Source organism: Staurois parvus, unplaced genomic scaffold, assembly GCF_062004578.1.
Source record: "Staurois parvus isolate SC_StPar_1 unplaced genomic scaffold, SC_StPar_1.0 ptg000299l, whole genome shotgun sequence".
In the NCBI taxonomy this organism is placed as follows: Eukaryota; Metazoa; Chordata; class Amphibia; order Anura; family Ranidae; genus Staurois; species Staurois parvus.
Window position 1 is genome coordinate 9,909,713 of NW_028318095.1, and position 25,315 is coordinate 9,935,027.

Consider the following 25,315-nt stretch of genomic DNA (forward strand, 5'->3'; position numbering starts at 1 on the left):
AGGGTTTCCATTCAAGGCTCAAGGCTTGTTATTTTAATCCTGGGTTCACTTAATTGTGCAGCCTGCCTCAACCAGGCTTCTGCAGAACCCCAGGGTCCCTCCAAGGGTTATTAGGGGTTTCTATAAACAGTGAATTGATATCCTGTCTGGCGGTAGGTGCTTAGTTCCTGTAATAACACCACTAGGTGAAGGATGGGTGGAGTTTCTCCTCCTATTTCTCAGATACTGAATGTAACCACTGACACCATGACTTATTGGCTGAGAGAACAAAGGAATGAGCTTTCATTTCACTGAGTCTCAATGTAAGGGGACACTAAACTGTTCGCCAAGGCTCATTATACCTACTGACCACCAGTGTGCCAGTGCATTCTTTCTACTGATGACCACTGTCATGAGACTCTTCTCCCACTAACTGCTGAGGTAAGGGAGCACTACACTGACCAATAATGTAAGGAAGCACTGCATTGACCATTGATGTAAGAGAGCTCTACACTGTCAACTGATTTAAGGGGTTTTGATAACCCCTTTACTTCATCACTGTAGGGAAGGAGTTAATTTGGCTAGGATAACCTGGGAGACCCCGTCAGAATTCTGGGAGCACACCACGAAGGACCACAGAGACAAGTTGTTTCTGGTATGTTCGTTTATTGATAGCGTGAAAGGCAATTAAATACAAAACAGTTATGGAAGGAGGATGAAGGGAGGATGTCAGATTATTACAACCAATACCAAATCAACCAATCAGAACAGTTATGGAGGGAGGATATCCCTCCATCCAATCAGAACATCATTAGCTAAGCATATTTTATAACATGATTATATATAAAATGTTATGGTCTGCAAAAAATCCAAAGTTCGCTTAGCTGTAAATAATGTGATCTTACAAGTTTGTCATGACAGCCTAAAATTAGAGTAAATTGCAGCTAGAATAAACATGCAGTATTAATTTTTGATCAAAGTTCTCTATCTGTGGAGGAGAATAAAATGTTAGTATTTTTTAGATTTATTAAAGTAGATTTGAGACAGGTAGAAGAGATTAACCCTTTCTCCCACAGTCACCCCGTACAGATTCAAATTAAGCACAATGGCTGCTTTCTCAGCCCCTAGAAATATAAAAACTGCAGTAAATCAATCAGACAATAAGCAATAATTTTTTGACTGGTTTTACACCAATAATCTGGTGAATGGAAGCTCTGATTTTGTGTTTTTCATATCATTGTGTGCTTTGTACTTTTTTGTTTTAATCAACCTTAAATTGGTTTTTAATGTATGCCTGATTAGTGATCAGTGTTTGTCTTCTACAGACAAAAGATGGAGAAAAATATGTTCAACGTGGAGAAATTGAGATTGCAAATAAGGCAGAGTCAGGCACAGTAACAGAGGTAAATATGAGGGTAAAAAAAATACAAAATTGCCATTGAAGGCTTGAAGGCTGTCATACTGATCCTGGTGTTGTGCTACCTCTGAAGGATTTGCAATTTGGGTCCTCTGTTCTTTACCGCGACTCAATGAATAACCTCAGCCCATCTGACACACCTGGTTGAATGAATGTTACTGTAAGAACTGATAAGAACACAAGCATAGATACCTTTAACGTGGCTGTGAAATAGTACCAGGAAATAAACACACAACTGTTTAGTGGTAAATTAACTCAATGCATTGGTAAGGGTTAGAAGAAATAGTGGTTTTAGCATAAATGAGTACACAGAAGGTATGTTCAGACATAGTCTGCTAGACAGTATAACCACTATGCTAAGGTAACAGAATAGAGTACTGTACCACTAGACTGGAATTAACTCATGAATCTGCAATGTCAGGAAAAAACACTGCATATAAGTCTTAACTGCAACGTAAATAATAGTACTACAACTAGTTGATGACTAGTAGATGGCTGTATAGTCAGAGGGCTTTGTCTCCCTAGTAGCAAATAGTAAATTCCTACAGCAGCAGCTCACCAGTCCCAGTGATATTGCAGCTCACCATCCAATAACACACAGCGATTAGTCTACTCTCTGCTCTGCATCCAGGTGACTCTGTCAGCTCCTGATCCTGCTCAGGCCTCTAATATACAGCAGTGATGTGCACTCTCTGGTCTCCTTCATGGCAAGAGAAAGCCATGTCCTGCTCAGCAGCTCCCTCCTTTTGCAAAATTGCTGTTAATCAGTTCACTGCCAGAGGGTAGCAGCTAAAGAGAGCAGCTGCAGCCAGTGTGTCTCTCTCTCTCATTCTTGGCCAAGCACATGGCTACACTGGTCTCACTATCTTGTGCAAACTTTCTTTATCATACATATTGTACAATAAATACATATTGTACAGGACACAGTGCCACCATATTATTCCTTACTCATAGGGTTACTTAGAAGCGATTGGACATTGGCAAAAAGACAGGAAGTCTTCCCCTATATACCTCTCCCTTACATGAAGTCATTTAGTTTTTCACCAGTGTCTGAAGTGATGGTCACTATTATGCAGCCCTCTGCACAATGCTACCTGATTCTCAATGGTTCCAGCAGGGATCAGGGGATTGATGTTATTCAGATCATTCATACAGCAAAATTGTTCAGAAGAATGGTACCCAGAATCTGCATTTGTTAAAGAGCATGAAACTTAGGGGCTTCGCCTGCAGTAACTGGCAAGATGTTTCTTGCAGGGTGCTATACAGGGCCCTCCAGATAGGTGGGTTTGAGTCCCTGAAGATCTGGTGAGACATTACCCACTGTGAGGGGTGAAGATTGGGCCTTTAACTTTAATGGTGCAGGTCTTGCGGAAGGAATGGTGAGTGCCTTGGTTGCCTTCTGGTACCTGTCGATGAATTTCATCCTGAGCAAGTGTAGTGCAGCTGCCTATACAAAGTGTTCTTTGCCCCTCATGAGGCATGAGCAGAGTGGGAATGTATACTCCAGCTTGTCTTTTTTAGAGTTCTCTGGCACATAGTGGGGGCTCCCAATGGACCATAATGGAGTGACACACATGCCCTGTGTGCATGCAGGTGATGCAATGACATCAGGAGGCGGAGACTAGTGAACACAGCCATTTAGGGCTGAAATGGGCATAAGATGGATGTGCATGTGCTAAAGAGCAGAGGCAGCAACAATTCAGGGGCTCTAGGGGAAGCATTTGGGAGCAATACAGGGCAGGCTCTTCAGCCTTTGTGTTATAAATTACTAAGCACACCTATAGGAGGAGCACTGGCAGCTGGATTAGTTTGTGTTTGTGTTTTACACAGTATCCTCTCAGCTGATACAGGAGTGCTACTTTGCAGAAGTCCTATTATTGATATTATTGATAAAATCAGCAGGCCACATGTCTTTCAAATGGAGCAGTTAGAGAGGTTGTAACTCAGGGGGGAATGGTCACAAGTTCTTCCATCATGTCAGGAAGACTCTAATTGAAACTTCTCGCTGCTGTTTCGCCTGAGGGTCCAGTGGTTTTAGGTAGTTCTACACTCTTTACCTTCTCAGTTTTTTTATTACATCTGGGGCACTGGCTTATGTAACTAAGGAGGATCTGTCATCCATTTTTACAGGGGTACAATGTAAGATCTCCATGATGCTCACCACTGTGGGTTGAAATAGTTGAAAGCAATCCTCCCCTTCCATCTCTGTGGTTAGAGGAATTGCTGGATAATGAGGAAGAGGTCTGAGGATGGAAAGGCAGAAGATTCCTTTGCTGAAGAATCTGCACCCAAGGAACCCTAGGGTCAGGGGTTAATTCAGACTCAGAAAACCTTAGTGAATTTGCAGTTCAAAATAATCCATTCTGATTTGAAATTTTTCATTTCCTGAGTCTGTATCTCTGAAGGTCCCACCCCTGGGATCATGGCAGCCAACACAAGTTTCCCAGTCATTCTTTTTAGACTCTCATCTCAAAGAGCTTCTGCATACAAATTGTGCCCAATCTCCAAAGAGATTTGCTTAGTTAAATTCTATGGAGGAGGAGTTCACTAAGAAGTACAGTATGCCCTCAGTGAATGTGGTAATCTCTTGTTTGAGCCTTACTTGCTTGGTGGATGACATCCTGGTCTTTAAGAATGCTGCCTATAAATATCTGGAAACTTTGCTCTACAGCCGGCAGTAGCAGCTATTGGTTTCTGCCAGAGCCTAAAATGGGGTATGATGCATTTATCCAGGAGCTTGAACTCCACAAGGCTGAAGGTGTAACAGATTTAAGTGTCAGCAGCTATTTTTTCCAAGCGCTCACTAGTTTTTGTTATATTTAATCTTAGAAATCGGTTTTGATTCCAATTCGGTGATTGAAAAATCTGGGTCTGATCCTGGATACTGTCCAGGCAAAGGTGTTTCTTCCTCTGGAAAAATGCCTGGCATTAAGATGTCAGGTGGCTTCCTGCAGTACCCTGAGATATCCTTCAGTTTTGCATGAGAATTTTGGGAAGATGGATGCCTGATTCAAAGCAGTTCCTTTTGTTCTGTTCCATTCCAAGCCTCTACAGCGAAATGTCACAGGGGGTCATTGAACTTTCCAATGGTCATGTTTCCCAGCACCCTACACAGCACCCTAACATTTTTCCAGCCAATTTAACAGGTTGGGAAGGAATTCTGGATCAATTTTTGATGCAGGGGACTTGGTCTCCACAAGAGAAGTCATCAGGAATCCTCAAACGAGACATTGTAGAACCGGTTCTCCCCGGTTTATTCCTTACCTCTATTACAGCTTCTTCTGCATCTGCTTTGCAGAACACCAGTGATTTTGATTGCACCAGCTTGGCTCAGGAGAACATAGAACTCCAACATCATAAACATGGTGGTGTTGGTGTTTCAGAAACTGTCAGTTGAGCCAATTAGGGACCTTTCTTTAGACTTTTTGATATGGAAGGTTGTGTTCCTGGTTGCCATTACTTCAGCACAAATGGTATCAGAGCCGGCGACTCTTTCTTGAAGGGAACCATTTCTGGTACTTCACCATGACAAGGTGATAATTTGATCTCAGCTGTAGTTTTTGCCTAAGGCTGTTTCAGTCTTTTGTCACAACAAGGATATTGTTTCTTTATTTTCCCCAGGCCTCAGTTGCCAGGAGACAAGGCCCTCCCACACTTCAGATCTTGTTTGGGCTGTTAGGATGTATCTGAAGCCGACTGCTGCGGCCTAGCAGTGAGACTCCCTTTTTGTCTTTCCTAAAGGGCCAAAGAAGGATCATGCGCCTACCAACTCTGCTATTTCACTTTGGATTCTTCAGCTTATTTCTTAAGCCTTTAGCTTGAAAGACAGAGCTCCACCTTTTCCGGTGACAGTCCATTCTAACAGCAGTAAAGGTGCCTTCTGGGCTATTCATCATCAGACTTCAGTGATTTTGGTCTGCCAGGCTGCAACCTGGTCTTGGTTTACACTTTTACAAGATTTTACCAAGTAGATGTTAGAGCCACTGTTAGAGCCACTGAGGACTCTCACTTTGATTACAGTGTTTTGCAAACTGCTGTGCAGGTTCTTTTTGGCCTATTGGTGGCCTCTGTTTCTGTTCCCCCATCTGCGCTGCTTTAGGACATCCCTATGAGTAAGGAATAATACAGCATCTCTGTGTTTCATGATGTATGGTAATGAAAACTTGATTTTTTACTTTCCTGTAAATTCAATTTCTTAGAGTACATCGCAGAACACAGAGGTCTTTCCTCTATGTTGAGATGTATGGCTTGCTATAAAAGTGAGGTACTTCTTGTATGGGAGGAAAACTTCCTGACTTTTTGCCAGTGTCCAGTCACCTGTAGATGGTGCATAAGTAAGCACAAATATGGTAGCTCTGTATCCAGCGATAAACACTAAGAGCTGGATTTTAAAGGTAAGCTAAAATCTAGTTTTTTCAACCAATCATCTGTGGAACCCCAGGGTTCCTCCCGGGGGATTTAGTGGTTTCTTAAACAGTGGTGAATTGATCTCTTGCCTGACAGTAACTGCTTAGTTCCTGCACCAATACCACATGGTGCAGGATGAGTGGTTCATTTTCTTCCATCTCTCAGATACAGTACATGACCACTGACATCATAACTTTAATCTGAAAGAGGACTTTTCTCCACTGACCAACCAAGGAGAGAGCTTTCTTTTCACTGAGACTCAGTTTATAGGGACACTACACTGATCGCCAAGTAAAGGTGCATTCTCTCTACTGATGACCAGTGCGACAGGATGTTCTTTCTACTGACCACCAATGTAACGGGGCTCTTTTCTCACTGACTGCTGATGTAATGGAGCGCTACAATGGCCACCAATGAAAAGGGGCACTACTCTGACCACCAATGTGATGGAGCACAACACTGATCACCAATGTAAGGGAACATTACACTGGCCACCAATGCAAAGGGACATTATGGTGACCATTAATGTAAGAGAGCATAACACTGACAACCAATGTAAATAAGCACTACATGAACCATAAAAGCAGGGGAACTGTCACGTACCTGGTTGGGGAGCCTGACGTGGAGAGGAGGCGTCCTTTTACGACTCCCGCTCGGAGCCCCTGAACAGAGGGCGCAGAGCCAGGAGTGGCACGAGTGCCAGGAGCTGGCGGCAGGTAGGTGAAAACCCAGGAGATCCGGATGCAGGCCCGGTGCGGATGCAGGAACGTAGGTGCAGCAGCAGGCAGGTATGGCGGCAATCAGGATGCAGACTGGGACTGGACACAGGAGCGTGGGTGTGGCAGCAGGCAGGTATAGCAGTGACCAGGATGCAGGCCAGGTGCAGGACCATGGGTACAGCAGCAGGTAAGTATGGCAGCAATCAGGATACAAGCCAGGTGCAGATACAGGTAAGTAGGTGCAGCAGAGTCAGACGAGCCGGGTCAGGATCAAACAAGCAAATCAAGTACAAGGGAGCAGGCAAGCGGATAGTCAGGGATAGCCGGGGTTGGTGCTGGCGGAGTTATTTTTAGTCAGGTCAGATAAGGATACAGGCAACAGAATCAAGTTATGGAGTGCAGGGATGTTATAGACCAGAAGGCATTGATTACACTGTATTGCAGATTTAAATAGCCCGCCTTGCGGTGATGTGTACGCTACCGCGCATGCGCGCACTTGCATGCTCCTCCCGAGGGGATCCGTCGCCGTCGCATGGCTGCACGGCAGCAGGATCTCTGACAGGAACACTATACCGACTATCAATGTAACAGGGTTGTTTTCCCATTATCTTCAATGTAAAAGGCAATACAATGATCACCAATGTAAAAGAGAACTACACTAGCCACCAAATGAATGGGGCTGTTTTAATACTGACTGTCAATGATAACCAATGTATGGGAGCACTAAGCTGCCCACCAGTGTAAAGGAACACTACACTGACCACCAGGGTAAAGAAGCTCAGACTTAGTAGCTTATATTTATGATCACTTTGAAAGGAACTGCAGAGCTCCAGGTTCTGTAGTAGTGGCCACTAAACAGCCATCGCTGCCACTCTGCAGTGTATTTTTTAATTATCCTCTAATGGGGTAACCAGTCTAAAATACACTAATTTTATAACTAAATATTAGTAATAGAAATAAGCTCTGTGTTTTTAATCTGCCATTCCATACAGATTCAATATAACCACACCAACTTCTTTCTCAGCCACCAGAAGTGTCAAAACTTAAATAAATCGATTAGCTAATAGGTCATCATCTTTCTCTGATCTTGCACCAATAAACTGAAATCTGACTGGTGCCTTTAATTTGACGTACTTTGCATGCCATTGTTGCTCTTTGTATTGTTTTTCTGTTGAATAAACCTTAAAATGTACTTTAATTTATGCCTACTTGGTGATCAGTGTCAGTGTTATCTGCAGACAAGAGATGGAGAAAGATACGAATATGTTAAAGATGAAGAAAAAGACGCTGCAAATATCGAAGAGCTGGGGTCAGTCACAGAGGTAAATTTGATGGTAAAAATATTGCAGAATTCAAGGCTTTAAGGCTGTCAAAAAGATTCTTCTTTCACTATCTAGCCAGGTTTCACCAATGGTCAGGCTTCTGTTGAAACTCCAGGACTCCTCCAAGGGTTATAGGGGTTTCTTAAACAGTAATTGATCTCTTGCCTGACAGTAGCTGCTTAGTTCCTGTACCAACACCACATGGTGCACAATGAGTGGAGCTTCTCTTCTCGTCTTCCAGATACTGTATGTAACCATTGACACCATTATTTATAAGTTGAGAGAGGAATTCTTGCCACTTTATTTCTACTGAGCCTCAATGTAAACCACACTAATCACAAATCAAAGGCAAATTCTATTTACTGGCCTCCAATGTGACAGGGAATTCTTTTTACTGACCACCAATGTAACTGTGCTCTTCTCCTGCTGACTGCCAATGTAATGGAGCACTACAATGACCCCCAATGCAAGGAAGTACTACAATGACCCATTAGCCATCAACATAAGGGAACACTACACTGACCGCCAATGTAAGGTAATATTACAGGGATCACCAATGTAAGAGAGGACTACACTGGCCACCAATGTAAGGAAGTACTACATTGACCCATTAGCCATCAACATAAGGGAACACTACACTGACCGCTAATGTAAGGGAACATTACAGTGATCATCAATGTAGGAGAGCACTACAGTTACCATCAATGTAAGGGGGCAATACACTTACCACACATGTAAGGGGGCAATACACTTACCACACATGTAAGGGGGCACTGTCTTACTGACCAGCAATGTACGTGGGTATTTCTCCACTGGCAATCAATGAAAAGGAACACTACACTGACCACCAATCCACCAATGAAGGTGAGCAATAAACTAGCCACCAGTGTAATGTGGCTGTTTTCCCACTGACTGCAAATGTGAGTGCAGCAAATATTGGACCAACCTTTTCAGGAACACTTTGGTAGTGAATTCCCTTTACGTAGAACTTATTCTATTGCAAGAAATTTAGCAGCAGCAGTAATGTGAGCATAAATCCTTGTTTGCAGCAAATAGTGGTGTGAGTTTTAGACTTTCTCTTAAAGGTCTGAGCTGAGTCATTTCACAAGCAGCTTATGGACTGAACTTTTCCGGACATCAGACTCAATGCCCCTTTTGAACAAAACTGGCTCTAGCACAAGAATGATGGCCACAGGATACAGTCTCAGGGACAGTCTCAGGTATCTCTCACACTAGCCTATACACACTCATGCCCTTGGAAAATTGGTTGCCTCCTTCCAATATCTTCCAGACACTATTCCATGATACCAGACTAGATAAAAAGTCCCTCAGTCAGCTCCAGCAATTTTCAGTAGACTAGGCCCCCCAGCTAACAAAGCTGGGACCTTGATAAACAGTAGACGCATGGCAGGCTTTCCCAGAGGGCAAACAGTCCCCCTAGGCTGCAATCTCTTCCTCCTAAGACAAGACAAGATTGTTCCAAGTTTCAGAGTATTTATGCAAAATCCCAAACCTAAAAACAATGGTGTAGTGCTGTCTGTGCCATTTGATACCATGATCCAGTGTTGCAAATTAACTGTCACTATAAGAATTAAACCATCAATTGTAAAAAATGAGTAACATTACAATAAAATAAATAGCATAACATAGCTGGGGGACCGGTTTAACATTCTGGGGGATAGAGAGCTACAAAAAACATTGGAGAAGTAGTAATAAAGTGAGAGCTCTAAGTCAGAGCGGGTCAAAATGGATTCTTGAACTCTGTACTATGGCCCCCTCAGGTATGAATATAGAATTTGATATTAACTGCTTTCCACTTTCCAGCTTTTCTCTAACTATTAAATTATCTACCTGGCACCTCCCATCAGTGACTAGTGATAGGATAATCTTATTAACATATTGTCTATTTTTATCTTTATTTAAATTTTATTTGTTCATTCATTTATACACATCTATTTATTGAATTATATCATAATATGTTTTCATTTAATGCTTTTATGTTTATTTCATTTAACTCTTAATATCATTTATGTATATATCATCCTATATTTAATTATGGATTTCAAGTAGGATAAATTGTTTCAGAATATTTTATTTTATAGCATTCCGATTATTTTCATATATATTTTTATTGTTTGAAACTCTATATAATGGTTCCTTTTAAGTGTACAGCCATCTAATGGTTCTTATTGTCAATGGTGAATCAATTTCACAATGATTTCTGTCATCATGGCAATGTAATTACTTCCGTGTTCCATACAAGCCACTAATGCTTGCTGGACTTCAACCCAGAGGAAGTCATGTGCATTGTGAAACAATGCGTTGGAGAATGGAGCTTCGGTTACGTCCGAAACCGGAAGTAGGAAGAAAGTTGTACCGTATTGGAATTCAGTTTGGGGCATACCTTATTGTGCATATGTGAGTGCATTGCTTTTTATTTACAGTTGCAAGAAAAAGTATGTGAACCCCTTGGGATTACGTGGAGTTGTGCATGAATTGGGCATAAAATGTGCTCTGAACGTCATCTAAGTCACAACAATAGAAGAACACAGTCTGCTGAACATAATACTACACAAACATTAGATGTTGCCATGGTTTAATTGCACATAACATGTAAACATTCACAGTGCAGGGAGGAAAAAGTATGTGAACCTTTGGACTTAATAACTTGTTGACCCTCCTTTGGCAGCAATAACCTCAACCAAACGTTTCCTGTAGTTGCAGATCAGACCTGCACAATGATCTGGAGTAATTTTTGACCACTCCTCTTCACAAAACTGTTTCAGTGTAGCAATATTCTTGGGATGTCTGGTGTGAATCGCTCTCTTAACCTCCCTGGCGGTATGATTATTTCAGATTTTTGGTGCTGAAAGCGGTACCATTTTTTTGCATGGAAATATGTATTTTTTTAATTGTAAGCCTGTAATATTTAGGAATAACTCACTGAAATCTGTCCGAACAAGAGTCTAGTAAACATCCCGGGGAGGATAAAATTTGAAACACAAAATCATAAATTATAATTTAATAAATAATCATAAAAATAATATAAAAATAATAAAAAATTTAATTCAATAATATAATCAAACCAAAAACACTGAAATTTGAAATATAGCGCCAAGTTCGCACATCGCTGAGCTCAGTCGCAAAATCGTTTTCAGTGTCTGATGACGAATTTCCCCCACGAATCATTATCACTCAATTCTGCAAGTGGTTCTGATTTACTATCGCTGTTCTCTAGCCGGTCTAAAACCGCTTTTGACCTAAAGGGACACTTTTTGGACGCCATGGACGTTTCTCAGTTTCCAGGCAGAAAGAACAGACAAAATGCAGGCAGGGCGCCGGACAAAGCACTCGGGACAAAATGTATGTGAAATTGGTTGAGACAGCAATGTTTTACTATGTAAAATGTAAAAAAAAAAAAAATGACATTTTTTAAAATTTTTAAATTTCCCGCCGCCGGCAGCGGCGGCGGCGCCCGTACGTCCCGACGTCACAGGGACAGGACACAGAAGCCGGATGCCGGCATCGGCCGGAGGAGATGGCCGGGGACGCTGCAGGGGACACATCGTGGGAGCGCAGGGTAAGGTAAGTGAAGAACACATGCCGGAGCAGTGCCGCATGGTATTCCCGAGTGTAGCTCGGGGTTACCGCTTTTGGTACTGAAATGTTACCCCGAGCTACACTCGGGAATACCGCCAGGGAGGTTAAGGTCATGCCACAGCATTTCAATCGGGTTGAGGTCAGGACTCTGACTGGGCCACTCCAGAAGGCGTATTCTGTACTGTTGCAGCCATTGTTTTGTTGAATTACTTGCATGCTTTGGGTCATTGTCCTGTTGCATCACCCATCCTCTGCGGAGCTTCAGTTGGCGGACAGATGGTCGTACGTTTTCCTGCAAAATGTCTTGATAAACTCTGGAATTCATTTTTTTCATCAATGACAACAATCCGTCCAGGCCCTGAGGCAGCAAAGCAGCCCCAAACCATGATGCTCCCTCCGCCATGTTTTACAGTGGGGATGAGGTTTTGATGTTGGTGTGCTGTGCCTTTTTTTCTCCACACATAGTGTTGTGTGTTCTTCCCAAACAACTCAATCTTGGTTTCATCTGTCCACAGTATAGCAACAGTGCTAAACTTTCTCCATTTGTAGACAGTCTGTCTTACCATGGACACATGAACATCAAGGCTTTTGGAGTTACTTTTGTAACCCTTTCCAGCTTCATGCAAGTGAACAATTCTTGATCGTAGGTCTTCTGAGAGCTCTTTTCTGCGAGGCATGGTTCACATCAGTGCTTCTTGAAACCAGTAAACCCAAAACAAGTGTGTGTTTTTTAAGGGCAGGACAGCTGTCAGCAACACATCCAATATCATCACACTGATTGGAGTCAAGGTTGGCTCACTCCTGGCTCCAATTAGCTCTGGGAGAAGTCATTAAGCTAGGGCCTCACATACTTTTTCCTCCCTGCACTGTGAATGTTTACATGTTATGTGCAATTAAACCATGGCAACATCTAACGTTTGTGTAGTATTATGTTCAACAGACTGTGTTCTTCTATTGTTGTGACTTTGCCAGCACTACTGGCAAAATATACTGTGGACAGATGAAACCAAGATTGAGTTGTTTGGGAAGAACACACAACACTATGTGTGGAGAAAAAAAGGCACAGCACACCAACATCAAAACCTCATCCCCACTGTAAAACATGGCGGAGGGAGCATCATGGTTTGGGGCTGCTTTGCTGCCTCAGGGCCTGGACGGATTGTTGTCATTGATGGGAAAATGAATTCCAGAGTTTATCAAGACATTTTGCAGGAAAACGTACGACCATCTGTCTGCCAACTGAAGCTCCACAGAGGATGGGTGATGCAACAGGACAATGACCCAAAGCATACAAGTAACTCAACAAAACAATGGCTGCAACAGCACAGAATACGCCTTCTGGAGTGGCCCAGTCAGAGTCCTGACCTCAACCCGATTGAAATGCTGTGGCATGACCTTAAGAGAGTGATTCACACCAGACATCCCAAGAATATTGCTACACTGAAACAGTTTTGTGAAGAGGAGTGGTCCAAAATGACTCCAGATCATTGTGCAGGTCTGATCTGCAACTACAGGAAACGTTTGGTTGAGGTTATTGCTGCCAAAGGAGGGTCAACCAGTTATTAAGTCCAAAGGTTCACATACTTTTTCCTCCCTGCACTGTGAATGTTTACATGTTATGTGCAATTAAACCATGGCAACATCTAATGTTTGTGTAGTATTATGTTCAGCAGACTGTGTTCTTCTATTGTAGTGACTTAGATGACGTTCAGAGCACATTTTCTGCCCAATTCATGCAAAACTTCATGTAATCCCAAGGGGTTCACATACTTTTTCTTGCAACTGTATATATATATATATATATATATAGGTCTCATCCTTGAGGTGAGCGGCCAATTCACATTTAAGGTGGAGCATGTTTTATGTTTGGCACAACGGGTGTTACTGTCATGTTTGGAGTGTACTAATCAATAGTAGGGTTGCATCTTGAATGTGGACTGGTTGTTAATTTAAATTTTTTTAATTTTACATTTCCACCTTTTCACTTTGTTTAAACACGGACTATCACATTATAAGGACTTTCCATTGGCATATGATCACATATTCATCTTATATATATATATATATATATATATATATATATATATATATATATATTGGGGTTAGCTCAGGTGGGGGATCACCTTCCCTGGGAAAAAGGGTAGACCGCACAGCAGGCTTTCTTAAAATCTGACTGGTTGTCAGCTTTATTTACAGGTTTGCAAAAATGTCCAAACAAGCAAAACAGCAAAATAAACCCTTGCCATCCAGGCACTAACTAAACATGAAACTTTTCCTCTGTCAGAGGTGAAGGGCTTCTCCCTGTCACCCAAAAACAAAACAAACGCAAACCTTTTCTTGTAGGTATAGTGCACACACAGCTCTCTCAGAATAGCTCTCTGAGTCCCAGGCCACGAGCCACTCCTTGCTCTAGCCCTGTCTTATTTATACCACCCGTGGTGGTTATCAGTAGAGCACAAAATCCGATCCGGAACCACCTCTGCTATTGCGGCCCCGAAAACCCGGAGTGGACTCCACCTTAAACCTCAAAGTATGACCGCATGCTAGGTGACACATAGCGTCCATCTATCACCTTGCCGTTCATACTGTCACATATCCCCCCCTCTGCTCAAGCCCCTGCGGCTGAGCAACTGTCCCAACCAAGCAATGGACCCGGGAAAGGGCATCTACATTCTCCTGAAGTTTCCCCGCTCTGTGTTCCACTGTGAATTTGAACGCTTGTAGCGTGAGAAACCACCTTGTCACTCGACTGTTTTTCTCCTTATTATCACACATCCACTTGAGCGGGGCATGATCAGTAACCAATTTGAACTGTCTTCCCAACAGATAATATTTCAGGGCCTCCAAGGCCCATTTGATGGCCAAACATTCCTTCTCAACAATTGCATAATTTCTCTCATGTTTGTTAAGCTTCCTACTCAGGAAGACCACGGGGTGCTCCTCTCCTTCTCTGATTTGGGACAGTACAGCACCAAGTCCCACATCAGAGGCATCAGACTGTACCACAAAGTCTGTTGTGAAATCTGGGGTCACCAGCACAGGTTGGGCACAGAGAGCTTGTTTCAACCTTTGAAATGCGGTCTCTGCCTCAGGATTCCACTTAACCATGACCGACCCCCTACCTTTTGTCAGATCTGTCAGTGGGGCGGCAATGGTGGCAAAATTTGGAATAAACCGCCTGTAGTATCCTGTGATCCCAAGAAAGGCCCGGACTTGTTTCTTATTTACAGGTTGGGGCCACTTTTGAATTGCCTCAATTTTATTTATCTGAGGCCTAATGAGACCTCGACCAATGATGTAGCCAAGATATTTGGCCTCCTCCAAGCCTATGGCACACTTTTTGCGGTTGGCGGTAAGACCTGCTTTCCTAAGCGAATCTACTACCGATTGCAAGCAGGACAAATGAGACTCCCAGTCTGGACTGTGGATGATGACATCGTTCAAATAGGCAGCTGAGTATTGGCGATGTGGTCTTAGCGTTTTGTCCATCATTCTTTGGAATGATGCAGGAGCCCCATGCAAACCAAACGGCATCCGCTTATACTGAAAGGACCCCTTGGGGGTAGAGAATGCCATCTTTTCTTTTGCAGATTCCGTTAAAGGAATCTGCCAATAGCCTTTCGTCAAATCTAAGGTGGTTATGTACCGAGCCGTTCCCAACCTGTCAATGAGCTCATCCACCCGAGGCACCGGGTACGCATCGAATTTAAACACACTGTTCATTTTCCTGAAATCATTACATAAACGAATGGTTCCATCTGGTTTTGGGACCAACACTATGGGACTTGACCACTCACTGTGAGATTCCTCGATCACTCCCAACTCTAACATGTCCTTTATTTCCTTTGCCACCGCTTCCTGCCTGGCCTCGGGTATTCTATAGGGCTTTACATTGACACGGACCCCCGACTGGGTAACTATGTCATGCTGTATGACCGTGGTCAGTCCAGGTAGGTGAGAGAAGAAATCTCCATTCTTTCTCACGAACTCCTTAACATCATTCTGTTGGACTACTGACAAGGTTTCAGTTATAGGTACCTGAGGGGCCACGGGGACCACGCCCTTTTGGGGGCTTGGTACTGCCAACAAACTTTCCCTGTCTTTCCAAGGTTTTAAGAGATTAACATGATAGAGTTGCTCGGGTTTCCTTTTCCCTGGCTGGTAAACTTTATAATTTACTTCCCCCACTTTCTCCCTAATTTCAAAGGGACCTTGCCACTTTGCGAGGAATTTACTTTCCACGGTGGGGACTAGCACCAGCACTCTATCCCCAGGGTTGAAGGTACGGATCCTGGCACCCCGGTTGTAAACCCTTTTCTGGACCTCCTGGGCTTGCTCCATGTGTTCCCGTACAAGCGGCATAACAGCTGCGATTCTATCCTGCCTTTGTGAAATATGCTCGATGATACTTTTATAGGGCGTGGACTCTGTCTCCCAGGTTTCTTTTGCGACATCTAGCAACCCCCTGGGATGTCTACCATACAGAAGTTCAAAAGGTGAATACCCCGTAGATGCCTGAGGTACTTCTCGTATAGCAAACATAAGGTATGGTAGCAAGAAATCCCAATTTCTCCCATCCTTGTCCACCACCTTTTTTAACATATTCTTAAGGGTCTTGTTAAACCTCTCCACTAGCCCATCGGTTTGGGGGTGGTAGACCGAGGTACGGAGATGGGAGATTTTGAACAATTTGCATAACTCTTTCATAACTCTAGACATAAATGGCGTGCCCTGATCCGTTAAGATCTCCTTTGGAATACCTACACAACTAAACACCCGGACAAAGCTCTTTGGCGATAGATTTAGCGGAAGTATTACGTAAGGGAATGGCTTCAGGATACCAGGTGGCATAGTCAAGTATCACCAGTATGTGCTGATGGCCCCGGGCAGACTTTACTACTGGACCCACTAGATCCATGCCCACTCTTTCAAACGGTACTTCAATTATGGGTAGGGGTACTAGCGGACTGCAAAAATGGGGTGAGGGCGCAGAATACTGACATTCCGGGCATGACTCACAATACGCTTTGACATCTCCATGCAAGCAGGGCCAAAAGAATCTCTGGGTTATCCTCTCCTTTGTTTTCTCTACACCCAAGTGTCCCCCCATTATATGCCCATGGGCTAAATCTAGTACCATCCGGCGAAAGGGTTTGGGGACCACTAACTGTTCTACCACCTCCTCCCCTCGCTTTACCACTTGATACAGCAAGTCACAGTTACTTGATACAGGAAAAGACAACCCTACATCATTTTCAACTGGTTCCCCATCAATTATTTTAATGTTTTCTCGGGCTCTATTAAGTGTGGAATCTTTCAGCTGTTCCGTACAAAAATCCTCTTTTCTGACCTCTAGGTTATTAGGGGTTTCTTAAACAAAGATGAATTGATCTCTGGCCTGATGGTAGCTGCCTAGTTTCTGCACCAACACCACATGGTGCAGGATGAGTGGAGCTTCTCCTCTCATCTCCCAAATAGTGCACATAATCATTGACACCATGGCTTATTAGCTGAGAGGAAATATTTCCACTGACAAACAAAGAAAGGAGCTTTCTTATCACTGAGTCGCAATGTAAGGGGACACTACACAGACCACCAATCAAAGACGCCATTCCACTTACTGACCACCAGTGTGACAGGGTATTCTTTCTACTGACCACCTATGTAACTGTGCTTTTCTCTCATTGACTGCCATTGTAACGGAGCACTACAATGACCACCAATGTAAGGAAACACTACACTGACCCATTGGCCATCAACATTATAGAGCCCTACACTGACCACCAATGTAAGGGTGGCACTGCCCCATTGAGGAATACCTTTACTGGCAATCAATGTAAAGGAACACTACAATGACCACCAATGTAACAGGTCTCTTTTCCCTCTGACTTGTCAATGTAATGGAGTACGACACTGACTGCATATAAAGGAGATAGGTCCTAATAGCATATAATTATGATCACTTGGAAGGGAAATGCAGAGCTCCACGATATGTAGAGGTGACCACCAAACAGCAGTGCTGCCATTCTGCAATGTCTTCTAAGTAACCCATCAAAGGGTACCCAGCCTTATATACAATAATAATAGTTTGTACCTAAATATTTGTAATGGAAATATGCACTCTATTTTTGATAAACCTTCCAACTCATACAGATTCAAATAAAGCACACTGGCAGCTTCTCAGACACCAGAAATATATAAACTGCAATATAACAAATCAGCCAATAAGCTATCATCTTTGGCTGGTCCTACAACAATAGACTGAAATGTGACTGGTGGCTCAGGTTATACTGTATATACTTTGTATGTCATTGTTGCTATTTGTACTGTTTTTATAACCTCAAAATGTTTTTTAATTGAAGCCTGATTAGTGATCAATGTCTATCTTATCTGCAGACAAGAGATGATGTAAAAGACCAATATGTCCAACATGAAGAAATGGAGACTACAAAAAAAGTAGAGCAGTGGTCAGTCCCAGAGGTAAATGCGAATGTAAAAATATTCCAGAGTTGCCATTCAAGCCTTGAGGGCTGTCATACTAATACTGGTTTCACTCTTTTGTGCAGCCTACCTCAACCAGGCTTCCAGGCAGCCATATTTAAGCAATGATATAACCTCTCTGATCCTCGCTCATTTGCCTATGTGGTCTGGGATTCCCAACCATGCAAGTGAACGGGCTGGGAGATGATAGTGTTTGGTAAGGATGCAGCAAGTTTCCTTAGCAATCCTTGACAGCCAGAAGACCTAAACATTTGAGGTTCTAAACATTCCATGTTCAGATGTTCACATTGAGTTCATCCATAATGACCAGTTCATTTAAAGAGAACTCAAAATTCATTCATTTGAGAAAGACAGATTAGGAGAAAATTAAATATAAGTTGTTTTAGCTTTGAGGGACTGTAATATAATAATTCTACACAAAAGTATAGATGTCAGCTAAACCTAAATAAGAAAACTGGGTGTAGTCTAAAGATGCACTTCAATGGTGCATGATGGTAGCTGCTTAGTTTCTGCACCAACACCACATGGTGCAGGATAAGTGGAGCTTCTCCTCTCATCTCCCAAATAGTGCACATAACCATTGACACCATGACTTATTAGCTGAGAGGAAATATTTCCACTGACAAACAAAGAAAGGAGCTTTCTTATCACTGAGCCGCAATGTAAGGGGACACTACACAGACCACCAATCAAAGACGCCATTCCACTTACTGACCACCAGTGTGACAGGGTATTCTTTCTACTGACCACCTATGTAACTGTGCTTTTTTCCCATTGACTGCCATTGTAACGGAGCACTACAATGACCACCAATGTAAGGAAACGCTACACTGACCCATTGGCCATCAACATTATAGAGCCCTACACTGACCACCAATGTAAGGGTGGCACTGCCCCATTGAGGAATACCTTTACTAGAAATCAATGTAAAGGAACACTACAATGACCACCAATGTAACAGGTCTCTTTTCCCTCTGACTTGTCAATGTAATGGAGTGCGACACTGACTGCATATAAAGGAGATAGGTCCTAATAGCATATAATTATGATCACTTGGAAGGGAAATGCAGAGCTCCATGATATGTAGAGATGACCACCAAACAGTAGTGCTGCCATTCTGCAATGTCTTCTAAGTAACCCATCAAAGGGTACCCAGCCTTATATACAATAATAATAGTTTGTACCTAAATATTTGTAATGGAAATATGCACTCTGTTTTTGATAAACCTTCCAACTCATACAGATTCAAATAAAGCACACTGGCAGCTTCTCAGACACCAGAAATATATAAACTGCAATATAACAAATCAGCCAATAAGCTATCATCTTTGGCTGGTCCTACAACAATAGACTGAAATGTGACTGGTGGCTCAGGTTATACTGTATATACTTTGTATGTCATTGTTGCTATTTGTACTGTTTTTATAACCTCAAAATGTTTTTTAATTTAAGTCTGATTAGTGATCAATGTCTATCTTATCTGCAGACAAGAGATGATGTAAAAGACCAATATGTCCAACATGAAGAAATGGAGACTACAAAAAAAGTAGAACAGTGGTCAGTCCCAGAGGTAAATGCGAATGTAAAAATATTCCAGAGTTGCCATTCAAGGCTTGAGTGCTGTCATACTAATACTGGTTTCACTCTTTTGTGCAGCCTACCTCAACCAGGCTTCCAGGCAGCCATATTTAAGCAATGATATAACCTCTCTGATCCTCGCTCATTTGCCTATGTGGTCTGGGATTCCCAACCATGCAAGTGAACGGGCTGGGAGATGATAGTGTTTGGTAAGGATGCAGCAAGTTTCCTTAGCAATCCTTGACAGCCAGAAGCCCTAAACATTTGAGGTTCTAAACATTCCATGTTCAGATGTTCACATTGAGTTCATCCATAATGACCAGTTCATTTAAAGAGAACTCAAAATTCATTCATTTGAGAAAGACAGATTAGGAGAAAATTAAATATAAGTTGTTTTAGCTTTGAGGGACTGTAATATAATAATTCTACACAAAAGTATAGATGTCAGCTAAACCTAAATAAGAAAACTGGGTGTAGTCTAAAGATGCACTTCAATGGTGCATGATGGTAGCTGCTTAGTTTCTGCACCAACACCGCATGGTGCAGGATAAGTGGAGCTTCTCCTCTCATCTCCCAAATAGTGCACATAACCATTGACACCATGACTTATTAGCAGAGAGGAAATATTTCCACTGACAAACAAAGAAAGGAGCTTTCTTATCACTGAGCCGCAATGTAAGGGGACACTACACAGACCACCAATCAAAGACGCCATTCCACTTACTGACCACCAGTGTGACAGGGTATTCTTTCTACTGACCACCTATGTAACTGTGCTTTTTTCCCATTGACTGCCATTGTAACGGAGCACTACAATGACCACCAATGTAAGGAAACGCTACACTGACCCATTGGCCATCAACATTATAGAGCCCTACACTGACCACCAATGTAAGGGTGGCACTGCCCCATTGAGGAATACCTTTACTAGCAATCAATGTAAAGGAACACTACAATGACCACCAATGTAACAGGTCTCTTTTCCCTCTGACTTGTCAATGTAATGGAGTGCGACACTGACTGCATATAAAGGAGATAGGTCCTAATAGCATATAATTATGATCACTTGGAAGGGAAATGCAGAGCTCCACGATATGTAGAGATGACCACCAAACAGTAGTGTTGCCATTCTGCAATGTCTTCTAAGTAACCCATCAAAGGGTACCCAGCCTTATATACAATAATAATAGTTTGTACCTAAATATTTGTAATGGAAATATGCACTCTGTTTTTGATAAACTTTCCAACTCATACAGATTCAAATAAAGCACACTGGCAGCTTCTCAGACACCAGAAATATATAAACTGCAATATAACAAATCAGCCAATAAGCTATCATCTTTGGCTGGTCCTACAACAATAGACTGAAATGTGACTGGTGGCTCAGGTTATACTGTATATACTTTGTATGTCATTGTTGCTATTTGTACTGTTTTTATAACCTCAAAATGTTTTTTAATTTAAGTCTGATTAGTGATCAATGTCTATCTTATCTGCAGACAAGAGATGATGTAAAAGACCAATATGTCCAACATGAAGAAATGGAGACTACAAAAAAAGTAGAACAGTGGTCAGTCCCAGAGGTAAATGCGAATGTAAAAATATTCCAGAGTTGCCATTCAAGGCTTGAGTGCTGTCATACTAATACTGGTTTCACTCTTTTGTGCAGCCTACCTCAACCAGGCTTCCAGGCAGCCATATTTAAGCAATGATATAACCTCTCTGATCCTCGCTCATTTGCCTATGTGGTCTGGGATTCCCAACCATGCAAGTGAACGGGCTGGGAGATGATAGTGTTTGGTAAGGATGCAGCAAGTTTCCTTAGCAATCATTGACAGCCAGAAACCCTAAACATTTGAGGTTCTAAACATTCCATGTTCAGATGTTCACATTGAGCTCATCCATAATTACCAGTTAATTTAAAGAGAACTCAAAATTCATTCATTTGTGAAAGACAGATTAGGAGAAAATTAAATATAAGCTATTTTAGCTTTGAGGGACTGTAATATAATAATTCTACACAAAAGTATAGATGTCAGCTAAACCTAAATAAGAAAACTGGGTGTAGTCTAAAGATGCACTTCAATCTATGTGATCAGTAGCTCCATATGCTAGCCAATCAATGGGTAAGATCAACCAGGTCGATCAGTAAAATTAAAACAAAAATTTATAAAAAGGCTGGATGAATCCATAATAAAACAAATGAGGGCTTATCCCAAATGTGAGAGAGAGTATGTTACCGTAAAGGTCACATATTGTATGTGTGTATGTGTGTGTAATATAAGGTATATAATAAAAATAGAAAGATTTTTACTTAAAAAATTGTGTTAGCATATTGATTAGGGATGAAAGGGGAAACCAGACAAAGCAAAATACAAGAAAATAAATAAAGCTTTAACAGAAGGCTTAGAACTGTCTGTTTGTTGTTTTTTTAGTATGTGCTAAAGAAGGGATAATTGAGAAATTTCCTCAACTTCAACTGATACCAAAATGAATGAATGCATGAATAAATAATTAAATAAATAGAAAACCTGTATACATAGAACCTTAAACCCACAGTGGATCCAGAAGAAGGCATATAAACCTAAACACAACCTAAAATAAACTTTAATTTTTGGATCTTTTTTAGTCCTAAGTTTGCGGCATTCATCATACACATGGTTCTGATTAGTACTATGTACTTTCATTGTGTCTAGGTTTTGCTCTAATGTATATGGTATTTACAAAATCTTGGTATTTATGTACCCATTGTTGTTGATATAATAGTGTACCTCTACCTTCCTGATAAAGCTCACTGTGGAATGTGTAAAAGTTGGCAAACTTTGCTTCTTATGTTGAACCCAACACACATGCTACATGATGTATTGAACCAAGGAGGGCCACTATGATACATAATACACTTATTATATATATGTGTGTAGAGGGTATAACATACGAAATCCCCAGGGGTAGTAGGGATCTTTTGAAAATGAGAACTTACTGCAATTCATGGTTTTTAAAGTGTTAATATCAGACCCACATGCTTTTTAATACAAAACTGTATAAAAAACATTGTTTTTTAGACAAATGTTTTATCGTTGTTTGACAGCTTTAAAGTCCCATCAATAGATATTCTTTATTTTCCTATATATAAAAGGGATGTGGTATTGTGATACTCCATCATTCAGGCTTGTGATATTTATATTTGTAAGATAAGAATTGTGAGTCAGCCTATTGACATCCAATCTCAATGACATTTTAAATGAAGCTGTTGAAGCAGTTTTTCTTTTTCTGCACATAGGTCTTTGCATACATTGAACATTGTATTAAACTGATAAGTGAGCAACAACAGGACCAACAATGTCACTTATTACAGAAGCTTTTGGATATGCAAAGAGAGTTCTATGTTCAATTATTAAAGAATAACCAGGATGGCCAACAACTCTATCAACATGACACTATTATGAATCTACTGCTCCAACTAAAAGAAAACCAGAACCATCAACTGCAGGTCTTTACAGATTTGTCACAGCAAATCAAGAACTTGATACAGCAGCAAAACAACTTAATTTCTGGGCAACTCCAGCAACAACAGCAAGATTTTCAGGCCACGCTTATGAAGGATTTAGCAAAACAAACAGAGGAGCAAGTCAAGGCACTTTTACAGACATCTAATACATGTAAGTCAGGTGTGTGATTGAATATTAAATGAAGAAAGCATACATAGCAGGAACCAAATTAAAATGTAGGCTTTTGTGTATTAACATGGTATTGCTATTGCAACCAGCAAGTGGTTACTGTGATTGCTTTTGATCGTAGTAAAAGAAAAAACATACCTCCTCAATTTGGTCTAGGGTATATTATACTGGTCATTAACAACAAATTAGGATTAAATGACCACCATAAACATGTGTTGTGTAAAGCTGGATTTCTGCACAGCCAACATTGGCCATTGCCAAGGTAAGAAGGTCAGCCAAGGGAAGCAAAGTCACTCAAATATTATATTGCTGACTGTCAGTAACACATTTCTGGAAAAAAAAAAAGATCCAAATTGCTTCCCTGCCTTTCAGTGTAGTCCTGGAAAGTAGAAGAAAGATGTCAGGTGCTAAAGTTGTAGGTGTTCTCAGTCAAGTATTAGTAGTGAAGAGGGAAAATTATCCTTGGGTAGCTCTCCCAAGAGTGGTGGCCAATGGTCAGCTCTTTGCTCAAGCAGGGGCTGGGTGTGCAAGGTGGACCGTGTAAAAAAATAATGATTTACAGATTTAATATTCCTATACCGTTACACTCTTATATAATGAAAGTCCAATGTGTTTTAGGAGTTAAAAACCACCCCCTCCTTCCTTGTTAGGGCTTGGTATTGTTGAACAAAGCTTGTTCTAGATTGATAAATTTGAAGGGATGTGAAGGGTAATTACTCTGATGATCATTCCAGGTGCCTGTTAAACCTTATATATACAATGAAAAATTCTAAATAAAATGAAATCTGAATTTTACATTCTGCTTTTGGCACTTTCCTCCTTACACACCCAGTGTAGGGCAGTCTAAATTGGTGATCATTGATTCCACTGCACATTTTATGCTCATTTGTTGATGGACTAGTATACTGGATACTTACAGCTCATCTACCCTGGGGCAAACTGCTGGCAGACTTGGAGGATTGTTTGCCTGCATTTCAATAAAGTAATTTCACTAAAACAAATTTGCTAATATTTTGATAAAATTTCATAGAGGAAGTTGAAATTAAGATGGTTTTAGGGTAATTCTTTTAAGCCTTAGTGAGCATTAAATGGCTCCTGAGGGTTTTATTTCACTTCTTTAGTGTATTTTGTTTCTCTAAGAAAAAAAACACATTTCCACTCTTAAAAATATATAAAATATACAGTATACACTGCTCAAAAAAAATTAAAGGAACACTTTTTAATCAGAGTATAGCATCAAGTCAATTAAACTCCTGGGATGTTGATCTGGTCAGTTAAGTAGCAGAGGGGGTTGTTAATCATTTGCAGCTGCTTTGGTGTTAATGAAATTAACAACAGATGCACCAAGATGTTCCCCAAAACAGGAATGGTTTTACAAGTGGAGGCCACTGACATTTTTTTCCCTGCTCATCTTTTCTGAGAGTTTTTCACTAGTTTTGCATTTGTCTAGGGTCACTACTGGTAGCATAAGGCAATACCTAGACCCTACAGAGGTTACACAGGCAGTCCAACTCCTCAGGATGGCACATAAATATGTGCCATTGCCAGAAGGCAAGCACAGTCTCCCATCACAGTCTCAAGAGCATGGAGGAGATACCAGGAGACAGGCAGTTACTCTAGGATAGCTGGACAGGGCCGTAGAGGCTCCTTAACCCATCAGCAGGACTGGTATCTGCTCCTTTGTGCAAGGAAGAACAGGATGCGCACTGCCAGAGTCCTACAAAATGACCTCCAGCAGGCCACTGGTGGGAATGTCTTTGACCAAATAATTAGAAACAGACTTCATTAGGGTGGCCTGAGGGCCCAACATCCTCTAGTGGGCCCTGTGCTCACTTCCCAGCACCATAGAGCTTGATTGGCATTTGCCACTGAACACCAGAATTGGCAGATCAACCACTGGTGCCCTGGGTTTTTCACAGGTGAGCATAGGTTCACCCTGAGCACATGTGACAGACATGAAAGGGTCTGGAGAAGCCAAAGAGAACGTTATGCTGCCTGTAACATCGTTCAGCATGACCATTTTAGTGGTGGGTCAGTGATTGTCTGCGGAGGCATATCCATGGAGGGACGCACTGAACTCTACAGGCTAGACAACAGCACCCTGACTGCCATTAG

General features: G+C 41.7%; 1 protein-coding gene across 1 annotated transcript in view; it reads left to right on the forward strand.

The window, feature by feature from the left end:
• The window catches only part of LOC149457889 (uncharacterized), a 72,697-nt gene that overhangs the window by 32,608 nt on the left and 14,774 nt on the right, over positions 1-25,315 (forward strand). The window contains exons 5-8 of the mRNA XM_089682925.1: positions 1,305-1,382; positions 7,761-7,844; positions 17,841-17,924; positions 22,804-23,182. Of these exons, the coding sequence (XP_089539051.1) occupies positions 1,305-1,382; positions 7,761-7,844; positions 17,841-17,924; positions 22,804-23,182 (625 nt within the window). The remainder of the gene's footprint in view (positions 1-1,304; positions 1,383-7,760; positions 7,845-17,840; positions 17,925-22,803; positions 23,183-25,315) is intronic.